The sequence below is a fragment of the Theobroma umbraticum genome, unplaced genomic scaffold (assembly GCF_002168275.2).
Source record: "Theobroma umbraticum cultivar Fairchild unplaced genomic scaffold, ASM216827v3 scaffold_30.0, whole genome shotgun sequence".
Lineage (NCBI taxonomy): Eukaryota > Viridiplantae > Streptophyta > Magnoliopsida > Malvales > Malvaceae > Theobroma > Theobroma umbraticum.
Window position 1 is genome coordinate 747,595 of NW_018397254.1, and position 18,472 is coordinate 766,066.

At 33.7% G+C, this 18,472-nt stretch overlaps 1 protein-coding gene across 1 annotated transcript; it reads right to left on the reverse strand.

Annotated features, from left to right (window-relative positions):
• Positions 1 to 7,859: 7,859 nt before the first annotated feature.
• On the reverse strand, positions 7,860 to 13,212 carry KAN2 (Homeodomain-like superfamily protein). The gene is made up of 6 exons (XM_021437812.2): positions 12,148 to 13,212; positions 11,865 to 11,941; positions 10,809 to 10,854; positions 10,548 to 10,713; positions 9,357 to 9,414; positions 7,860 to 8,537 (listed from the first exon to the last, which is right to left on the reverse strand). Exons 1-6 carry the CDS (start codon positions 12,269 to 12,271, stop codon positions 8,418 to 8,420), a joined length of 591 nt encoding a protein of 196 aa, XP_021293487.2. The 5' UTR covers positions 12,272 to 13,212; the 3' UTR covers positions 7,860 to 8,417.
• Between the last annotated feature and the right edge of the window lie 5,260 nt (positions 13,213 to 18,472).

The following is an 18,472-nucleotide window of genomic DNA, read 5'->3' on the forward strand; positions in this document are numbered from 1 at the left end:
TATGAAAAAAAATAATTAAAAATTTTAAAATAGGTTGCCTCTTAGATATGTAATTAAAACCCGACTTTGTTGTGTGAGACGAAAGTTAAAAAAATGGAACACTTGAAGGTGGGTTAAGGATATACAATTGAAGTTGTAGAGAGCAACAAGCTACAAAGAGCAATAAAAGAAGTTTTTACTGCATGAATATACCATGCATCCTGCTGTGACAGTGTGACAAAACATGGGCCCTTGGCTACAACTTTTTCATGCCAAAGTTCTCGAGCTACTCAATCACTGCAAAACATTTATTCATGAAAGAAAAAAAAAAGCAAGCTAAAAGCTTGGGTTTCTTTCTTTCTTTGTTTCTTTTTTCTCTTTTTTTTTTCCTTTTTGGTAGCATTTCTTTTGGAGAGGGGGATTAGTTTCGGAGGTGAAAACAAGGTGCTTCAAAAGAAAAAATAAATAAAAAGTAGGAATACAATACATAGCGTCACAGCCTTTTATTTGTCACTTTCGCCTCCCTCACTCGAGAAACAAACGTCATGAATCCGAGGGCTGGCAGCCTCTCTACTCGTCCACATCAAGGCAACCTGATGTTGACGCGTGTAAAGATCGTGGACCGAGGATGAATGAGTGAATGAATGATAGTGTAATGATGATAAAATAATTTTTTTGACATTCTGTGGACTGTGTGTATTTTGTGAATATATGTGCCTGATGACAGTGCTGAGTGCAGTGCAGTGCAGCTATGAATGAATGAATGAATGAATTTACTGATCTGATCTGACCACAGAAAAAAAAGAAGAAGAAGAAGAAGAAGGAAAACCCCAAAAAGAAAAAAATAAAAACACCCCCCTCAAGCACAGTATACGGCCTCTCTTCCCTATGCTGATGGGTTTGAGTAGCTCAAGGCTTTTAGCCTCAGTCTCTGTCTATTGTTTTACTTGTACCACTGCTACACTACTCCCTTTGCTCCTCTGTCTTTGTACACTTTCTCTTTATTTCCCACCACACCCTTTCTCTTTGAAATTTCAAAACATCTACTACCTTATTTATGCTTTTAGGTGGGTGAGTCTGCTTTTTCTTTCCACCCTTTACATCTATGACCATTTTTATTGAATTTGGTCTTTGTTTTAGGGCATTGGGTACTGCCCTATACTGTGTTATACGCAACTAGTAGGGGCGGCAAACAGTGTGAATCTGTGATACATTTCTTTATTGTGTTGGTCAATTTGAAACTTAATGCTGTGGTACTATGCCTGTATAGTGATAGTTGGGGCCATGGGAGGAGGGGTGTTGGGGGTAAAGAATATGAGACATTTCAGAAGTAGAGGCAGCTCAGCAACAGGGAATTGTAGAAAAGAATAAAGAATAGTAGGATACTTTAATTCTTCTTCCTTCCTTTTTTGTCAGGAGTTACATATATTTATATTAAAATGGTTCACCCAGCTCTTTTAATTCAATGCTCCTATTAGGATATTAGTTGTTTTTTGGTCCTTAAAGTTGTAAGCATTCAATTTCAAGGTGAATATTTTTCAACTTAAATGTGAAGGTGTGGCATATGCCATCTAGGGTTGGAAAATTTTGGTATACATTATTGTTAATTCTTGGGTTCACACATTTAAATATCAAACTTGCCGGTGCAATATAATTGGTACGAGAGAGTTTGGAGACATGTTTAATCGAATAGATACATACGCGAGATTTAAGGCTATGTTTGTGTGTGCGTCTATATTCTCTTCCATATGATTGAAAAAGAGAATTGAAATACTCAAAAAATTGAGATCGAATAAGTTGTTGGGGGATCTGATCCAAGGTTTCCATCATACTAAAAATATAAGACAAATTGTTTTGAGTGCATTACAGATCGAATTTTGTTGTTCGACAGTACGCCAACACTGAACTCTTTCTTTATTTTTCAAATTGAAATCGGTCTTCGCCGTTTTGTCAAATTTTTTTATCACTAATCAACATTTATTCATGACCTCAAATCAAAAAGAGGGAGTAGTTAGTTAGTTAAATCGGAAGCAAGGTACTCTTTTCTTTGAGTTTGACATTTGAAATTAAGATAACCTAACTTGATTTAGTTATGGCCACCAAAAAGAGAATTAATTAATACCCTAATTATCATTCAGCGTTAGGGCTCTTAGCGGTTCTGTCACAATGCTCATCAATGAACTGAAACTTCAACTATTTTCAGGAAAATATCAAATCAAGGACTATTTAAATTGATGGTTGTAGAGGGCTCACACTGATCAGAGAATCACAATCGGATTAGAGATGATGGGGAGGAAATTAAAAAAGTGTGGGATGATCAAATCATGGCTATGAGTCCAATCCCAAAGCTTACAAAAGTTATAGACACATCATTAGGTGAACTTTCTATCATCTTTAGCCAAATCTTTAGGGAGATGCATCTTTAGAATTGCAATGCTTTGCTATAGTATATAAATGCATTACAGAAATGATTTCCATAACGATTCTCACATTTGTAAGTTAGTATTAAAAGAGACAAACTCGCTCATTGATAAGTCGGTAAAATCAAGGTTTCTGTTTAATTGTTATCTCAATCTCGATTTTCCTGTTATTATCCTAATAAAAATTTCAATACCCTTCAAAACAAAATAAAGGAAAACATAGCAAAAATGGAAGTAGAGTACCCCCTACACAATTGAGGGTTTCTTTGAATTTTCATTGGTGGGATTTCTGATTAGTGATAATTTAGTGCTTCATATAACTTGATGTGAAATGCACGAGACGTTTGATAATTGTAAGCATGGCACTGCCAATTCCCCTCATAATTGTGTCGGGAAGAATTCAACGCTAGCAAAATGAGAACCATATGTTTATGGAAAACTATGCATATAATTAACTTAATTAATCTCTTTTTAATTACGGATTTGCTGTTTGATTTGCCACGATCAAGTTGATTAGTGTTTAAAAAAAGTCTTGCAAATTGTCTTTCAAGCATTAGATGCTTCCAATTTTTGCTGTCGTTTGTGGTGTAAAACACTGTTTATACACAATTTCCACAATGCAGCATAATGCTGAAATTTCCTTGTGTGAGGTACGGCAATATTGGGAGTACTTTAGAATCATGCATAGTCCAATTTGCCCAAAAATTCCAAATTTCTTCATTTTTCTTTAATTAATAGGAAAGAAAAACAAAATACAATCCCACTTGCAAACCCCGGACCACTTAATCAACCCTAAACCCTAAACAATAAATAGCCATTGAGTTTAAAATATTAAAAACAAGTCAACAAAATGGAAAAACCTAGCTACACGTAACTAGGTTCAACCCTGAGATAATTACTCTTCTAATTAATGCAATATTTGACAAATTTTATTGTCTGATCAGTACTTAAAAATTAAAGAAATGAAAAAAAATGACGGTATTTAAACTCTTCGTTTTTCTAAACATTAAATTATTTTGAAAGTATCGATTGAATTTATGTACTTAAATGTCAATTTCTCGTATCGTTATCTCTTTAACGGTTTGAAAATCTTAACTTGCATGCATATATTCTTTCTTTTCGTTTGATCAAAAAACAAAAAAAAAAAAACAAGAAATTAGTTTGTCAAAAGAACCATGTGCTAATAAATCTTTGGACACACATGAAACCTTGTAGTCAAATTGACAAAAATGAAAAAATTAAAAATTAAAAAATTCCCAACTTAACCATTAATTAGCAGTATTAAACATGTCACTCGCACGTGCCTCGAGCCAACAATGTGGCTTGTGAAAAGAGACCAGCTCGAGCCTCAAAAGTCAAGCTCGATGTCCTCATTTTGAGTTATTTTATTAGTAAAACAAGAATTATCCATAATTTTCCCTTAAAAAAAGGAAAACCCAAAGTGAAAAAAAAGTAGGGGGGGAGAGAGCTGTAATCATGACGGCAATAATTGCTAAAAAGGTACCATGCAGAGAGGGAGAAGGGAAGGGGAGCGAGGAGTCGTAATATAGCAACGTGGCATGCAACAGCACAATCATCACGTTACAAATTAAGACAGCCGGTTCTTCCTTTGTTTCATTCTGTCCACTACAAAAGGTGTAAGACACCCCCCCCCCTCCCTACCCGTCACGCGCCATTGTAGTCACTGCAGGCGCCTGGGAGGAGGGGGGGCCGAGATACGAGAGGGAAGGGGAATGGGGGGTCCATCCTTCTGGTTTATTTATTGTCCCATATGACTTTGAAAAGGAAAGACTGACAAAATTTCTTAGTTGTTAGTAAAACCCCTTTTTTTTCCATGAAATATTATGTCAAGCAAGTGGGTTATTCAGTCATTCACTTGTCCATGCAAAAGCAAAAGATAAAGCTAAATTCCATGCTACGCAGGCATTGGCCTGCATGAAAAGCTTTTTGCTTCCTTTTTCTTTGAATCAAATCTCTTTTTTTTTTTTTCTCTGTGCAGAGTTGTTTCCTAGGGTTGCTGCCTGTTTAAACTTATTGTTTAAGTTTGATTATTAATTTTAACTAACAAACTTTCAAGTAATTAAGTCAATTTTGAATCTAATCATGCATTGGGGTTGCTTGGATTAATCATCATTCATAATATGAACATCATTTATGAATTTCGGCTCATTAGATAATTGAATTTAAGGTCTTTTTTTCTTCACACATTAAATTGAAATTATTAAGTACAGATAAATAAAATTTAATTACATAGATAAATAATTAAGAACAAAGTGATTATATTAGTAATAATTTTGAGTTTTAGGTTATCGGATGGAGCTGGCCAGCTTGGTTATAATCGTAATTTATAAGATAATTACTAGGGTTTCTAAATCTTCTACAGGTGTTTAATTAGATTTAGAGCAGTTAAAATATGTGGGGTCTACCAAAAATATAAAACAAGTGGGAAGGGGAAAGATATATAGTAGAGAGTGAGTGGGAGGACATTCACTTTAAATTTTCTTGGTAAAAATAGCATGAATTGATGTTTTATAGGTTGCACGGTTGAAATTTATTAAAAATCCTAATAACTTTTGGTTGCTTTTATATTATTTGGCCAAGACTTTATTTGATTCTTATGGGTTGTCTGGTTAAAGTTAAGTCCCCCATGATGTCTCTTTCTTCTTACTCAGTTTTGAATTTTTTTTTTATGATCAATTAATAATTATACTTTAATTTGATTTGTTAATCTGTCTGCTCCATTAACATCTTTGCTGCTATACATAAGGCTTTCAAGTGGCAGAGATGGATGTGTCTCGTGTGTGTCAATGGGGCCTCAGCAAAGCTTTAGCCAAACCCCCCCTTTGTGTAAAACCTCAGCAAAGCAAATAAAAAGTGAAAACAAAAATAAAGGAAAAGTTATTCCTTCTTTTGTTCTCCTGGATTTTAACACCCTCTCTCCCCCACCTTCCTTTCTTTTTTTTTTTTTTTTGGTGCTTTTCATCAAATCACTTTTTCTTCCCTCACCCAATTGTGCTAAGCTTAAAGTCCTCAACCAACCTACCAAAGGCAAAGGCAAAAGAATTATTCCCAATTTTCCCCAAGGGGGGAGAGATTTCATTTACTTTGTCCATTTTCCTTTCTCTTTTTGCCTCCAAGACAAAAGTTGTAAGCCTATATGCAATATCCCTCAAAAAGGCTGAGGCATTTGCTCATGTAGCTGAAAGTTTAAGGCTAGAGTTTACAAGAGTTTTTGATTTACATGTTACCCTTTTTCAGGAGATGTTTTAATTAATTAAAATCCAAGCAAAGCGTTTACTCTAATGGTGTTTGCTTCATTTAACATAATTTTGTTTGTCTAATAGTAAAACCTGGCAAAAGGTCTGCTCTCATTGAGGCCATGAGTGGTCTTTGTAGTAAGGGGAATAATGGTTGAAAGGAAAAAAGCATGTCATTATTGTACAATTCAAGCTTTTGGACCATGCATTCTTTCTTATGAAAGTGTGGATGTAACTTACCATAAATTTCCACCATGGTTTCTCCAGTGATGTCACCTTGTCTTGCACTAATCCTGCACATCTGAAAGCTGCCAGTCTTGAAGCCTTTACTTGTTTTAGGATTGACAAATTCCGGAGGAGATTGAAAGATTACTAGCAACATCTCGTGGACCTACTGGTATGGGGGGCGCAATCAATTTTTGGTTCTTTGCCCCAACTGACCTAAAACCCCTTAATCTCTCACCACAAACTTAGCTCGGTAAAGAATCCCATCTCACCATATTCTCGCTCGATTCTAAGGGTACTTTAGTCATTTAACACGTCAATGGTGCGGTCCTTCACCCTCGATTGTGACCAAACAACAAGTAATTTGGACCCATTCTTCTGCTACCTGGTAATCATAACTTGATAAAGCTAACATTATAACATGAGGGGGCTTTCCTTCGCAAATTGGAAAACAAAATTATTCAGCCTAATAATGTATAAGCCAAAGGCATAAAATTTTGTGCTTATAGAAGGAAACATCTGACTAGAGAACAAATTTTTGGTAGGAATCTTTTTACACAGAAAGACTACATGTTCTTGTCTTAAATTCCCTATCCTTCTCTATATATACTTTTTTCTCGGCTCTTTTCCAATCATTCTGTTTGATTTTTGTGTTTAAAGGAGCTTTGTGGGGTTCTTCACTCCCTGTTGATTTCAACATTTTCCGGCTTTTAGACTTACCAGTCCTTCAATATATACTTGTAAAAGGAACCCTAATTAAGGCAAGTTTATTTTGTTTTTATATATAATTTTTTCCGATCCCGAAAAATCACAAAAAACCGACCTATAAAATTTATTTTTCCTTCAAATTGATCATATGATACTGGTTAAGTCCTAATAGGAACAAAAAATATTTTATTAAAGCAAGGGCGAAATAATAATTTATATATATGGATAACTCCCGTGACTAATAGTTAAATTTTGAATTACGTAATATAATATGATATATGATTGAAATGAAATATTTTATTTATTTTTTTTTTCAAAAAATATATCTTTTTTGGGTTTATGTTTTTGCAACTTGATACGAAAATTTTGGCTTGCCCAAAATTCTAAGATTTATAAATTAATTAATTCTCCATGCAAAACATGCAGGATTGTCTTATATGCCAGAGGCTATATATGGAATCATACTGCTAAAAATTCCAGGATCATGGTCATGAGAGGATTAAAAGCAGTTTTAAAGCATTAATTCTCCTTTATTGTGACAACAATGTTTTTAGCTACACTTTCAAGGAAGCTTCCCCCTCGGCACAGAGACATGGCAATTCTCTTGGCAACTTACAAGGCTTCAAATCATCTTTTCGAAAAGCTAAACATCAAAGTCTAAGCTTTATCCATTCTTAAATTTAAGGTGCAATGACAAAGGGCAATGATTACGAGAAATATTGCTTTCCTTCAAAGGATTAGAATTTCGTCATGATCTAACCCTAAAAAATTTTCAGAAACATAATTTGTAACATTTTGAATAAAAAATTTCTCGTCGGAAATACTCTAGGCAATGAACTTTGTTGAAAGACAACACCGAAATTGCCCACACACTAAAAGAATACAACACGAGAATTTCTCAAAAGATCACTTATCTTAATACTACTCTACTCTGTATTTTAAAAAATCAACAAAGGGTTTTTTATTTAATTTTTAATTTCTCATTTTGCTTTCAACAAGATTTTTTTTTTCTTTATGATATGTGATTTTTCTTAGAAAGGGAATTGAAAGCTTTTCGCTTTTCATTTTCCTCTTTCTTTTTGTATTTTACCCAATTAATTTTTTAAGGTAATAGTTTTACCTTTTATTTCCTTTCCCCCTAAGCTCATATTCTCTGAGCCTTTTTAGTATATATATATATATATATATATTTTTTTTTCACCTTTCGTTCACAAAAGTTGCAAAAGCATGTGACATTGCCTAGGAAAGAATAGAGAGCAAAAAGAAAAGAAACGAAAGGAAAAAACTCATTCTTTGGTAAAAATGTGCTAAAAATATTTTATAAATGTAAAAGTGCTCCGTTACAATTACCAAGGATCACTTCATACTTTAAAAGATAGTTAAAGGTCACTCTCTCTCTTTTTCTCTTTTTCTTCTTCTTCTTCTCTCTCGCTCTCTGTCTCTAAGTGCAAAACATACAAAATCAATTAGATTTCATATTTACGTAGGAATATAATATGTTGATTTGAATCTCTCACAAGAGCTTGATAGGAAGGACGTGCGCCTTCTTTTTTTTCTTCTTTCTCCTACCCTTCTCCCTTTTGTTGCTTTCTGTCTTTCTTGTCTCCTTGTCTTTCTTTAGCTCTCTCTCTCTCTCTCTCTCTTTTTCCTTTTCTTTTTCTTTTCCTTTCTTTTCCATTTTTTTTCTCTGATTTTTCCGAGAGGGTACCTGATTCTCTTCACCGGCTGCCCTCCCTCCCTCCCTCCTTCCTCTTCTTCAGAGATAAAATCATTTCAAAATGAGTAGTACAACACACAAAGATATAATAATTATAAATGTTTAATTATATCAATGTGGCACCCCCAAGGTGAACTCCAAATTTGGCTTCTTGGGGCTTGTCCCAGAAAGGGTTGATGAGCTTACATCTGATATTCTCTCATAACTCAAGAACTTTGGATCCATATCCTTCTGCAGAAAAGAAAAATAAAGGCAAAGACAATAAATTATTACTAGCATGAGCAGTAGCCACAAGGGAACTGTGTGTGTGCGTGAGAGAGAGAGAGAGAGAGAGGATATGGCGGAATCAAAGGACACTTTGACTCAGGGAATAATAGAATATTTATGTTAGAAAAAAAATGGGAAAAGAGACATTGCTAGCTAGAGCACAGCATTTGAAAGCCTGCTACAGTCCATACCCCTGTGTGCTACTCCCAAGACTATTCTCCATTATTATTCCTTTAGCATTAAAATTATGACCTCTTCTGCTGCATTTTTCCATCATTTTGACCCTACTAACTGATTGATCTACAACCATGAATCTATTACAAGGTCAAAGGAGTGAGCTTGATGGGTCAAGGGATTAGGTTTTAAGGTATAATAAAGAAAAAAGTGCAGTAAAAATTGATGATGATGCCTGAGAGAGGGTTCTTTAAAGAGCCAAAAAAAACAATACGCTTTCTTTTTCTCAAGCTAATGCCTAAACAGCCCACATGGTTGAGTTCTGTGAATCAGTTTTAGTACTAAACCAGCTTTTGGGTTTTGCTTTCTGTTTCGCTTTGTTCAAAATTAAAGGTCATAATTCCAGGAAATAATAATGGCAATTTGAAAGGTGCATGGCTCGAAGAAGAAAGAAGAGAGCAGAAAAAAAAAAAGTGGTTTGTTCCTTTCTTCTTTTTTTTTACTGCTACCTTTGATTCGGTTCAATCCTATCACTGTTAGCATCAGAATGTTGGACAAAAGTTTTCAAAGTGAAGGTTATTTGGGGAAATAAAAGTTTGAAATTAGTACCTCGAGAGATGGTAAGTTTCCAGCAGAATCCTTTGGTTTCCCATGCAACCAAGCTTCCCTGTTAGAAACCAACACAATGAGAGAATATTTCCTATCAGTGGAAGCCATGCAGAAGAAAAAAGCAAACTGAGAAAAGAAAGCCATCTTTTGCTGTCTTATTTATAGTTGCTCACACTTTACATTTTATGCCCTGATTGAAATAAAGTGAAAAAAAAGAAAGAAAAAAACCCCATGTGATTGCCCATTACCCATAACAACAGACCACAACAAAGAAGGTTCAAAGGGTGTAGCTTTAATACCGAGATTTCCACTAATGGGGCCATCACAGGGTTTTAGCTTTGACACTAAGTTTTCCATTTGTAGGTCCCATTTATTTGCCCTATATCTGAGCCCACAAAATCCAAAGGAAAGAGATATCTCCATTTTTTAGGTGGATTTGTCATCCCGGGATTCTCCCTTTTTACCTTCACCCACCCATGGGAAATCATGACCTCCATCACTGGTATTATAATTACCCCATCATGGAGTTTTCTGAGTTTGTATTGGGACTATGGCCGTCGACAGACAGAACAAAGCATCCAAATCACTTCCTACCCCTCTTTTGTGATTTTCTTGCATGTAACTATGTTTGTATATATATTTGCATGTGATCGTGGAGAAAGAATGCGTAGACAAGGCCACAGAGAGAGAGAGAAAAGAGAGAGAGAAAGGGTCTTTTAATTTATAAACCAACAATATGGAAGTTTTCTAATACAAACATTCTCATCACTATCACCGCAGCACTACATCAAGAAAGCAAAAGTTCCCAATGTGAATACGACTTTGTAAGATATAAACTGTTATCTAATTCTTGTATTAGAGGACTGTGCCGACGAATGCATTTATACATGAATGCAATGCCAAACGATCAAACAAAAGGGAACCTAGATGATAAATCAAAACAAAACTGAAGGATCGTACTACATTAGGTATATGTGGTTGTTGTGACATCGATCCCAGTATCATTCGTTTGTCCTTTTATTTTCATTTTAGAAAAAGAAGAAATTTCTGAGTTACCAAACAACGGAATATATAGGAAGGAAACAAATGAAACAGAAAGGACAGACACCTGATAAACAAGCCAAACCATTAGTGGTAGTAGTTGTAGTAGTAGTAGTAGTAGTAGTGTTATTGTTAGTACAGCAGACTAACCTTGATGAATTGCTCCAGAGGCCATGGTACTCCTTGTCTTGATGAGCATTTGATGATGGTCTTCCCTGCTGAACTGATATCTCAGATCTTCTTGGGTTTTGAATGTCAAACATCAAATCTTCCGAAGTATCCCCAGATGATCCGTTTTCAAAAGCATCTGATTGTCCTGCTTAAACAATGAAGTTTATGTAATTGGACACAATGTTTATATGCAGTATACTACTTAAAATCAACCTGATGAAGGAATATTGCTGTACTAACCTGAAGATGCAGCTGCTCTGTCTGTGGTCTTCACCGTTCGATACATCTGCAAGCAAATTCATGGGGAAAAAAATGGAAAAAGAGATATTATTAAGAACAAATAAGAAGGCGCTAGAGTAGCTAAGTATAGGGTAAATAAATTTAATTAGCATCAATTCTTTTAGCCCTTTGAGTAGCAAAAGAAGATGGAGAAATAAAGTAAACAAGCAGAAAGTAGACCAATAATAAACTGTTCTCTCAGTACCACAGACAAGGTGTGATACAGATACAGTGCATGCAAGTACGAATTGTAAAAAAAAAAAAAAAGGCAGATAACACTATGCAGCCGCACAGAAGCTTTTATGTATGTATAAACGGGAATTGAGGAGCAGTAAAATATAAATGGAGGTCCTATCGGAGGAGGAGTTTTAACCATGGTTAAGGAAGGGAGGTTAAAAAGAAACCCAACTGAGTAAAGATATCATTGAGAAATGATAGTGTTTTTGTACTTGGTTTTATGTTTTCCTTTTACTTTTCTCCCTGAGTGCGAGAGAAAATAGTTTTTTAAAGAAAAAAATAATGGAACCGAGTGAAAAACTTGTCTCGGCTTGGCTATGACTCATTTTTTTGAATTCCTTGGGCTTTGTCTTACTCTTTCTCTCTCTCTTTAATTGAATTGTTTTTCTTTTACATGGGCTGGTTCATTCTTCCAAGCAAAAAGCTGTTTATTAGCTTGCAGAATCATCAGATCTAGTAGAAAAAGAAGTGCTGAGGATTTGAGAGACCCTCTGCAAGGAAACATTGGAATTTGTAATTTATGGTATTAACAGCTTCCGGTAATGTAGGCTGTTTAAATATGCAAAATTCAGCTTACTACCGCCATTAACGCTGCATCAAGCTAGTACTATGATTAGCTTGAGTTGAGGATGTAAAATAAGGAGATGAAACCCAGAGTTGCAGAAACTTCAAACTAAAATAGTTTCGAGATTATTTTCTTTTAAAGGAAACCCCTGCAAGTAGAAAAGCTAGAAAACCAGGTTGAGATTATATCAGAGAGGATCAGAAAGTTTGTTTTACCTGTAAGTGGGATTTAACATGTGCTAAGGTAAGATCTTTGACATCCATTAGCTCAAGAACTGACTTGGGTGTAGCTCCTAAAACCCCAAAAGAGAGTAAATATATAAGAGAGAAAGATTATATGTAAGTCAATTTTCTTAACCATAATGATATCCTTCTTTTTTCCCTGTTCCCAAAGATGCTAGAAAATCAAAGGAAGCAATGGTGAAAGAAGAAGGGAAAAAAAGACCGAAAAGTGAATAGTAGAGAAAGAAAAGAAGGCAGAAAGAGAAATGAAGCATACTTTCATGACCACCCAATAACTCAACAGCGTGAACAAAGCGAGCATGAAGTGTAGTAGTCCACCGCATCCGTGGAGCTCTCATGCTTCGTTTAGCTGGAAACCTTGACATGAATCTTGATCTCATCAACCCTTGAGACTGAAAGGGGCTCAAGCTTGTGTTACTAGTATTGTTAGTAACCAAAGAAGAAGGAGAGGAAGCTAAAGATGAATCCAAAGGCTGTTGAGCAAATGGGAAAGGAGTGGGTGGAGGAGGGTTTTGGTAGACAGGAATTCCCCTTATGGGTCTCAAGAAACCAAGCTCTTGTCCTAGCCCTTGTTGCTGCTGCTGGGGTTGATACAGTACCGGGTGCTGCAGCTGGTTGTGATGGTGAGGGAACTGTTTTGGTGATAAGTGGAAAAGATTACCATTGCAATTGGCGCCACCGTTTGGAGAAGGTGAATGGTGTTGGAGTTGGATTCTGGAACCCTCGGATTCGACAAAGAGAGCTCGAAGCAGTTATCAGGTTTCGCCATTGAAGACACCAGTTTCTCGAGTCGAGAGCTCTCTTCCAGAACCCCAAATCCATATCCTCTTCTGTTCTCCTCCATGTAGATGAAGGTTTGCTGTTTGGTGGGCTGATTTGCAAGGAAAATCTGGTTGTGCTGGGAATAGCTCCATCTTTAACAGCCAGACAAACACCTTTTGTTCGAAGGCCCCCCTCTGCTTATATCCTTCGGTCCCTTTCTTCCTTCCTTCTCCTCCTTACTCTTGCGTGCTCTCCTCGTACTGATGATGTGATAAGAAGTATATATCCACGAAAAGGATTAGGTCTTATTTATATATAATATATGTATATGAAGCTTCGAAGAGAAGGGGTGATCCAGGGCAAAGGATTTGAAGGTACCTTTCAGGTGAAAAAATTCTGGGGTTTTCTCTGAGATGGGGTTTGATCAAGTTTTCTTTTCTTTTGGGAAGGGAGTAGTTGCAGAGATTGGAGATTGAGAGAGAGAAGTGAGAGAGAAAGAAAGAAATGACAAGGTATGAAGTGAATGGTTGTTTCTTTTGTGTGAAGTATATGTGAGAAAATGACACTTGAGGGAGACTATAGAGACGAAGAGAGAGAGAGAGAGAGTAGTATTCATTTGTGGACGTGTGGGGGTAGGGTACTAGGGCGAGAAAGGGCTAAAAAAAAAAGATGAGAAAGAAAAAGTAAATTAAGTTTTGAGGGACTTGATTCCTTTTTACTACTACTCCTTTCCCTTCCTTTCCTTTCTTTTCCTTTCCTTTCTTGCTTTCTATCTTTCTTCTTTCTATCTTTCTTTTCTCTTTTCCCCCTTTGTTTTCTCTGGGACGAGAAAAAAAAAACCAGAAAAAAAAAAAAGAGGGAAGATTTTATGTGTTATAATACTTTAACGTGTGCATTTGTCCCTCAAACTCAACAACTCATACTTACCTTTCTAACCCCACGCCCACACCCACACCCACACCCACACCCACACGCACCCTTCTTTTTAACTCAAAACTCAACCCTGCCTAGCTCCTCCTCCCTTTCACCATTCCTATATTCACTAAATTCAAAAGGAAAAAGCTCACAAATTTGTATAATTTATTATTGTATAAATGTCCTATATATTATCTAATGTCAAAAATTTTAATTAAGATATCAAAGTGTTATATGGTTTCGGGAAACGTATACTTACTTATATTGATCCAATTTAAATGGTAATTCGTGCTAAAATTAATAGTCCTTTTTTTGTTTCTTTTTTATTTTTTCAGAAATTAAGATAAAAATTTTAACTTTGATAGATTTTACATTAAATTTTTTTAAAAAATATAATATAAATATTATATATTTTTTAACATAAAAATTTTAAAAAATAAATTTATAATATAAAAAAGAGACTGTTCATGTAATAAGTTCTCTTTTCGGATGAAAACATACACAACACAAGATCTTATACACTATTCCCCAAATCATAAGGTTGTCTCTTAATACCTTGATTCCAACCACTCATTTGGGCATGATGAAAACCCTAATTCCCAAATTTTTACTTTCTGCAAATTCCGGGCCCACCATCCAATTTCTCAATTTCATTTTCCCTTGCCATAGATACGTACATTTATCTCGTGAGAAATTGAAAGCCATAATAATTTTGGGTTGTTACATAGATGGCCCTCCTAATAGGAGCTGGGAAGAGTCAAAACAACCCTTTCCCCTACAAGAAGGTAGAGGCACGCAACTCCAAGGGTAAACATGTCATTTCATAAAGAGGCCACCCCCCCAGGCACTGGTCGCTGCCCAAATGTTCCATGGACAAAATGTTAAGTGGAGTAAATCATCTTCAAAGACAACAGTCTCTTTTAGACTTGTACCGCATCTTACAAGGACATGTTTGGCTTGCACGATTTCTTTCCCCATTTTTTTTTTCATGTGCAAATTAATTTCCTTCCCCCTCCTCAAAATCCTTTTTTTAATTAATTTAATTAAATAATTATCATTTTAGTGACAGCCCCCCTTTCTCTCTTTGACTTCACCAAATTGTAAAACGTTGTAACCCTTTTAAATGGTTTTTTTGATATGTTTAGATGATGTATTTGTTATTAAATGTATTTTGTTAACGGAATAATTAGTACAAATTTTATAATTTTTTAATTTATAAAAGAAAAACCCAAAAATGATACAAAGATTAAAATTTTTCAAAAATAAATTTATATATATATAACACATGAATAATAAATTATAAATTACAAAATCATCAAACTAACATAATTATCCCGAACAATTGAACTGGTGTGGTGACTTGTAGCTGTTTATTTAAGAGTTTTTGTCGTGTATGGAACAATAAACATCAAATTTGGAAATGTAAATGGGGTAGTTATTTTAATTTAAGCCCCGAAGAAGAGATCAACTATTTTTGGCCATATCTCCCATCTTTCCCTTTAATACAATATGACAAAACAATAGTTAAAAATAGGGATTCGAGTTTGAAATGGAAAGAATATTGAGGAGAAATTAAAACTTATATATATATATATATATATAATGTGTATGTATGTATATAGAGGGTGTGAAGTTTCTTTTTAGAAGAAAAATTAAAATGATAAAGCAAAAGACACGTGATGAATTGTCAAACAGAGATGTGGCTTATTGGTTATTATGTCTTTTCAAGACTTTGTTATAATTCATTTCGACATAATGCTTTAAAAATTTTAAATTATTTAAAAAAAATTAAATAAATTTTTATATTTTTATTTTTGATGAAATAAATTCTTATAATTAACTATTGATTTAATTAAACTATCATTTGTTATTTATATCATGCGGCATTGATATGCCATGACATGACATGTTGATATAATATGATGATATAGTTGTGAGGTATTTTTCACTGGGCACCTTAATACTACATGAGTATAAAAAGATAAATGATCTTTTAATTAATGACAATTAATCAATCATGAGTTAAAAAGGCTTATTTAAACTAAAATAAAAATATATAAACTTGATTAAATATAGTTTAAAATAAAAAAGCTATTTAAATTTTTTTACATTTGTTTGTGCATTTACATACGATATTTTTTGTGACAATTATGATTACGTATCAACTCTTGATATTTAATAAAACTTATTTTTGAACTAGCAAAAAACGAAAAACAAAAACAAAAAGAAAAGTTAATTATATGTTTGCCAAGCCAATTTGAATGGGCTTATGGAATAATTGGGAGCAAGTGCAATTATGTAAGTGGTTTTTCTCTGTTCAGGTTTGCTCTGCTTTGAATGTATGATGCCCCCATAAGCCATGTGATTTATTAATGAAACATACATACAACATTGAAATTTACAACTGCCCAACATACTTCATGTTTTATTCTAATTTTAGACCAACATCAACCATATATAGCAACTTTCAATTACTATCACTTCCTTTTCTATATATTCTATGATGATTTCTATTTTTTCTTTGGATCCATAACTTTATTTTATAAATTTTACTTAAATCTCGATGTATATATTTCTCGTGGATAACATATTTCAACTTAAAAATTTAAATTTAAGACTTTCAAGTATTACGAGAGTAACGATATATTTTATTTTTTAAATATTTTTTTTATTAAAATTAAGTAAGTACATAGTTAATATTTGCGACGGTACATTCCACTAAAGTTAGTGGTGTATATAGAGAACTTGTCGTACCAATAATTTTATAGTTAATAAGCCGACAACTTTTTGAAAAACTTTTTAATATTCCTTTGGAAATAGTTGAAGTACTGATCATTCTTTGTTCAGTAATAGTGATCCAAAATAAAAAAAACAAAAAAAAAAAAGAAAGAAAGAAAGGAAAGAAAAGTGTTGTCATGACATATAGTATATCTCAATATCATGGATAATTAATTATGATCCCAAATGATTGAATCTAAAAAAATTGACGTGACCCAGTTTTGCTGAATACTTGGCCAACATTTGCCCCTTTTTTTCCATGAGCTATTTGCACCTTGTAAGCAGTAATTTCTAGCCCCCTTGATCTGATGTCTCCACAATCATTCATCATCTTCCTGTTTATATATATATATATATATATGAATTTTAACCTTATTTCTTGGGCCCTAGTAAGTATTAATGTTTTAATTAAATATGGATTTTTTTTCTAATTTTTGGATTGAAAATTGGATTTACCATAGTCCCAAAGCCTTAAAATTGGAAAAAAAAAAAAAGGACAGTCGTGGAAATATTTTTCTTCGTTTATCTTTTATTAATTGATTAATTAAGATTTATAAAGAAGTGCCAGTCAAGTCTTTAGGTTAATTCATCTGTTTTCGACATATAGATATAAAAATCTTCCCTAATCAGCCCCGTTCTATACTTGGGCCATTAATTTAATTAATATTAAAATTTCAATATTTAGTGAGAAATGTAAATTTAATTAATTCAAGTTTATTCAGTTAAAAAAATTTAATGAGTTTAATTAATATATCTCACACGTGTATGATACTGTTTACATTTGAGTTTAATGACTTATTAATTATTCAAACTTAATAATTCGTTTACATTCGAGCTTAATGGATTATCATAATTGAGATTTGTTGCATTTAATGAATTATTATAATTGAGGTTTTGTCAAACGTATAAGGTAAAGATTGCGTCACGATGACAGCCCAAACAATCGTGTAACTATTTAAGCAAGAGTAGAGCAAGTTGAATGAATTAGCCGAAGGGGAGATTGATTGAGGCAATATTGGCACAAGTTGGTCCTATTTGCTTGACCTCTTTTTGTCGGTAAATTACTTTGGTCTGTCAAATTAATCAGATCTACAAACTGGAATGACATTAGGTGCTTCCCAAATTCAGATAAAGTTGATCTTAACTTTTGACTTTATTTTATTTTTGATAACTTTATGCAACAATTTTTTCTTTAATATAAGCTAATTGTCATTTCATTCTTCTTCTTTTAAGTTCCTTTATTAGTGTATTATCATAGCAGGGTGTTTAAATTGATGACTTAATACGCTGAATTAACGGGTCTAATTACGCCGATGCTAACATTGTGAAGTTATTCACCTCTGTAGGGAGTTGACGCGTAAATTTTTAATTTACGATAAATCTATCTATCTATCTATATATTATTTTTTTACTTAATTAATTACAATGTTTTATGTATTCAGGGTGCAAATTAGGGCCTAATTACATCAAAAGCCAACCTTTGATTTAAAGGTTGATAAGGTATGAGAAAAGGCAAATGTTGTTAAATTCATAAAATATATTTTCTCTAAGAAAATATGAATAGTCAATTTTGTAGCTGTGGAAACAGTAAGAATAATAATAAGTGCATTAAATTAATATCTCTAAAAAAGAGCAAACAGAACAGAGTGGAACCTTCTTAGAACAATTGTCTATGATTCATCCATAATTTAGGTATTCGAGTTTGTTTATAATTTTTTTTTGAAATTTGAATTTGTTTATAATTAATTCATACTTTAGGTACTTTCCCCAAATCAATCGAGTTTGTTTGCTTTATAGAGGCAAAGGTCAGCCCTTCCCACGTCGGCCCTTTATTACTTGGCGCAGAAGTGATTGGCATACCTAACCACATCCCCAACATGTGCCATTAGGCATAGATATATAAGGTAGAGAAAATTATTAACATTGCAAAAATAATTATTGGGTTCCTAAGACAATGATTTCATGTCCATGCTTACTCTGCAATTCATAGGCTTGAGTCTACCATTCATGGTCAATTCTCAAATTTCAAAAAGAATACGAGAGAGATTTTATTAAAATTTTAAAATTTAATATAACCACACTCAATCTCAATTGAAATTTACATCAAATTAGAACGAATTTCGTCT

What these genes read in the sequence shown, in the direction of transcription:
- KAN2 (XM_021437812.2), bottom strand. Translation starts at nt 12,271, where the DNA reads ATGAGATCAAGATTCATGTCAAGGTTTCCAGCTAAACGAAGCATGAGA. An exon ending in CTCTGGAGCAATTCATCAAG is followed by an intron (nt 9,415 to 10,547) that starts GTTAGTCTGCTG and finishes GGTTTCTAACAG; the next exon opens with GGAAGCTTGGTTGCATGGGA. An exon ending in GAAACTTACCATCTCTCGAG is followed by an intron (nt 8,538 to 9,356) that starts GTACTAATTTCA and finishes TCTTTTCTGCAG; the next exon opens with AAGGATATGGATCCAAAGTT.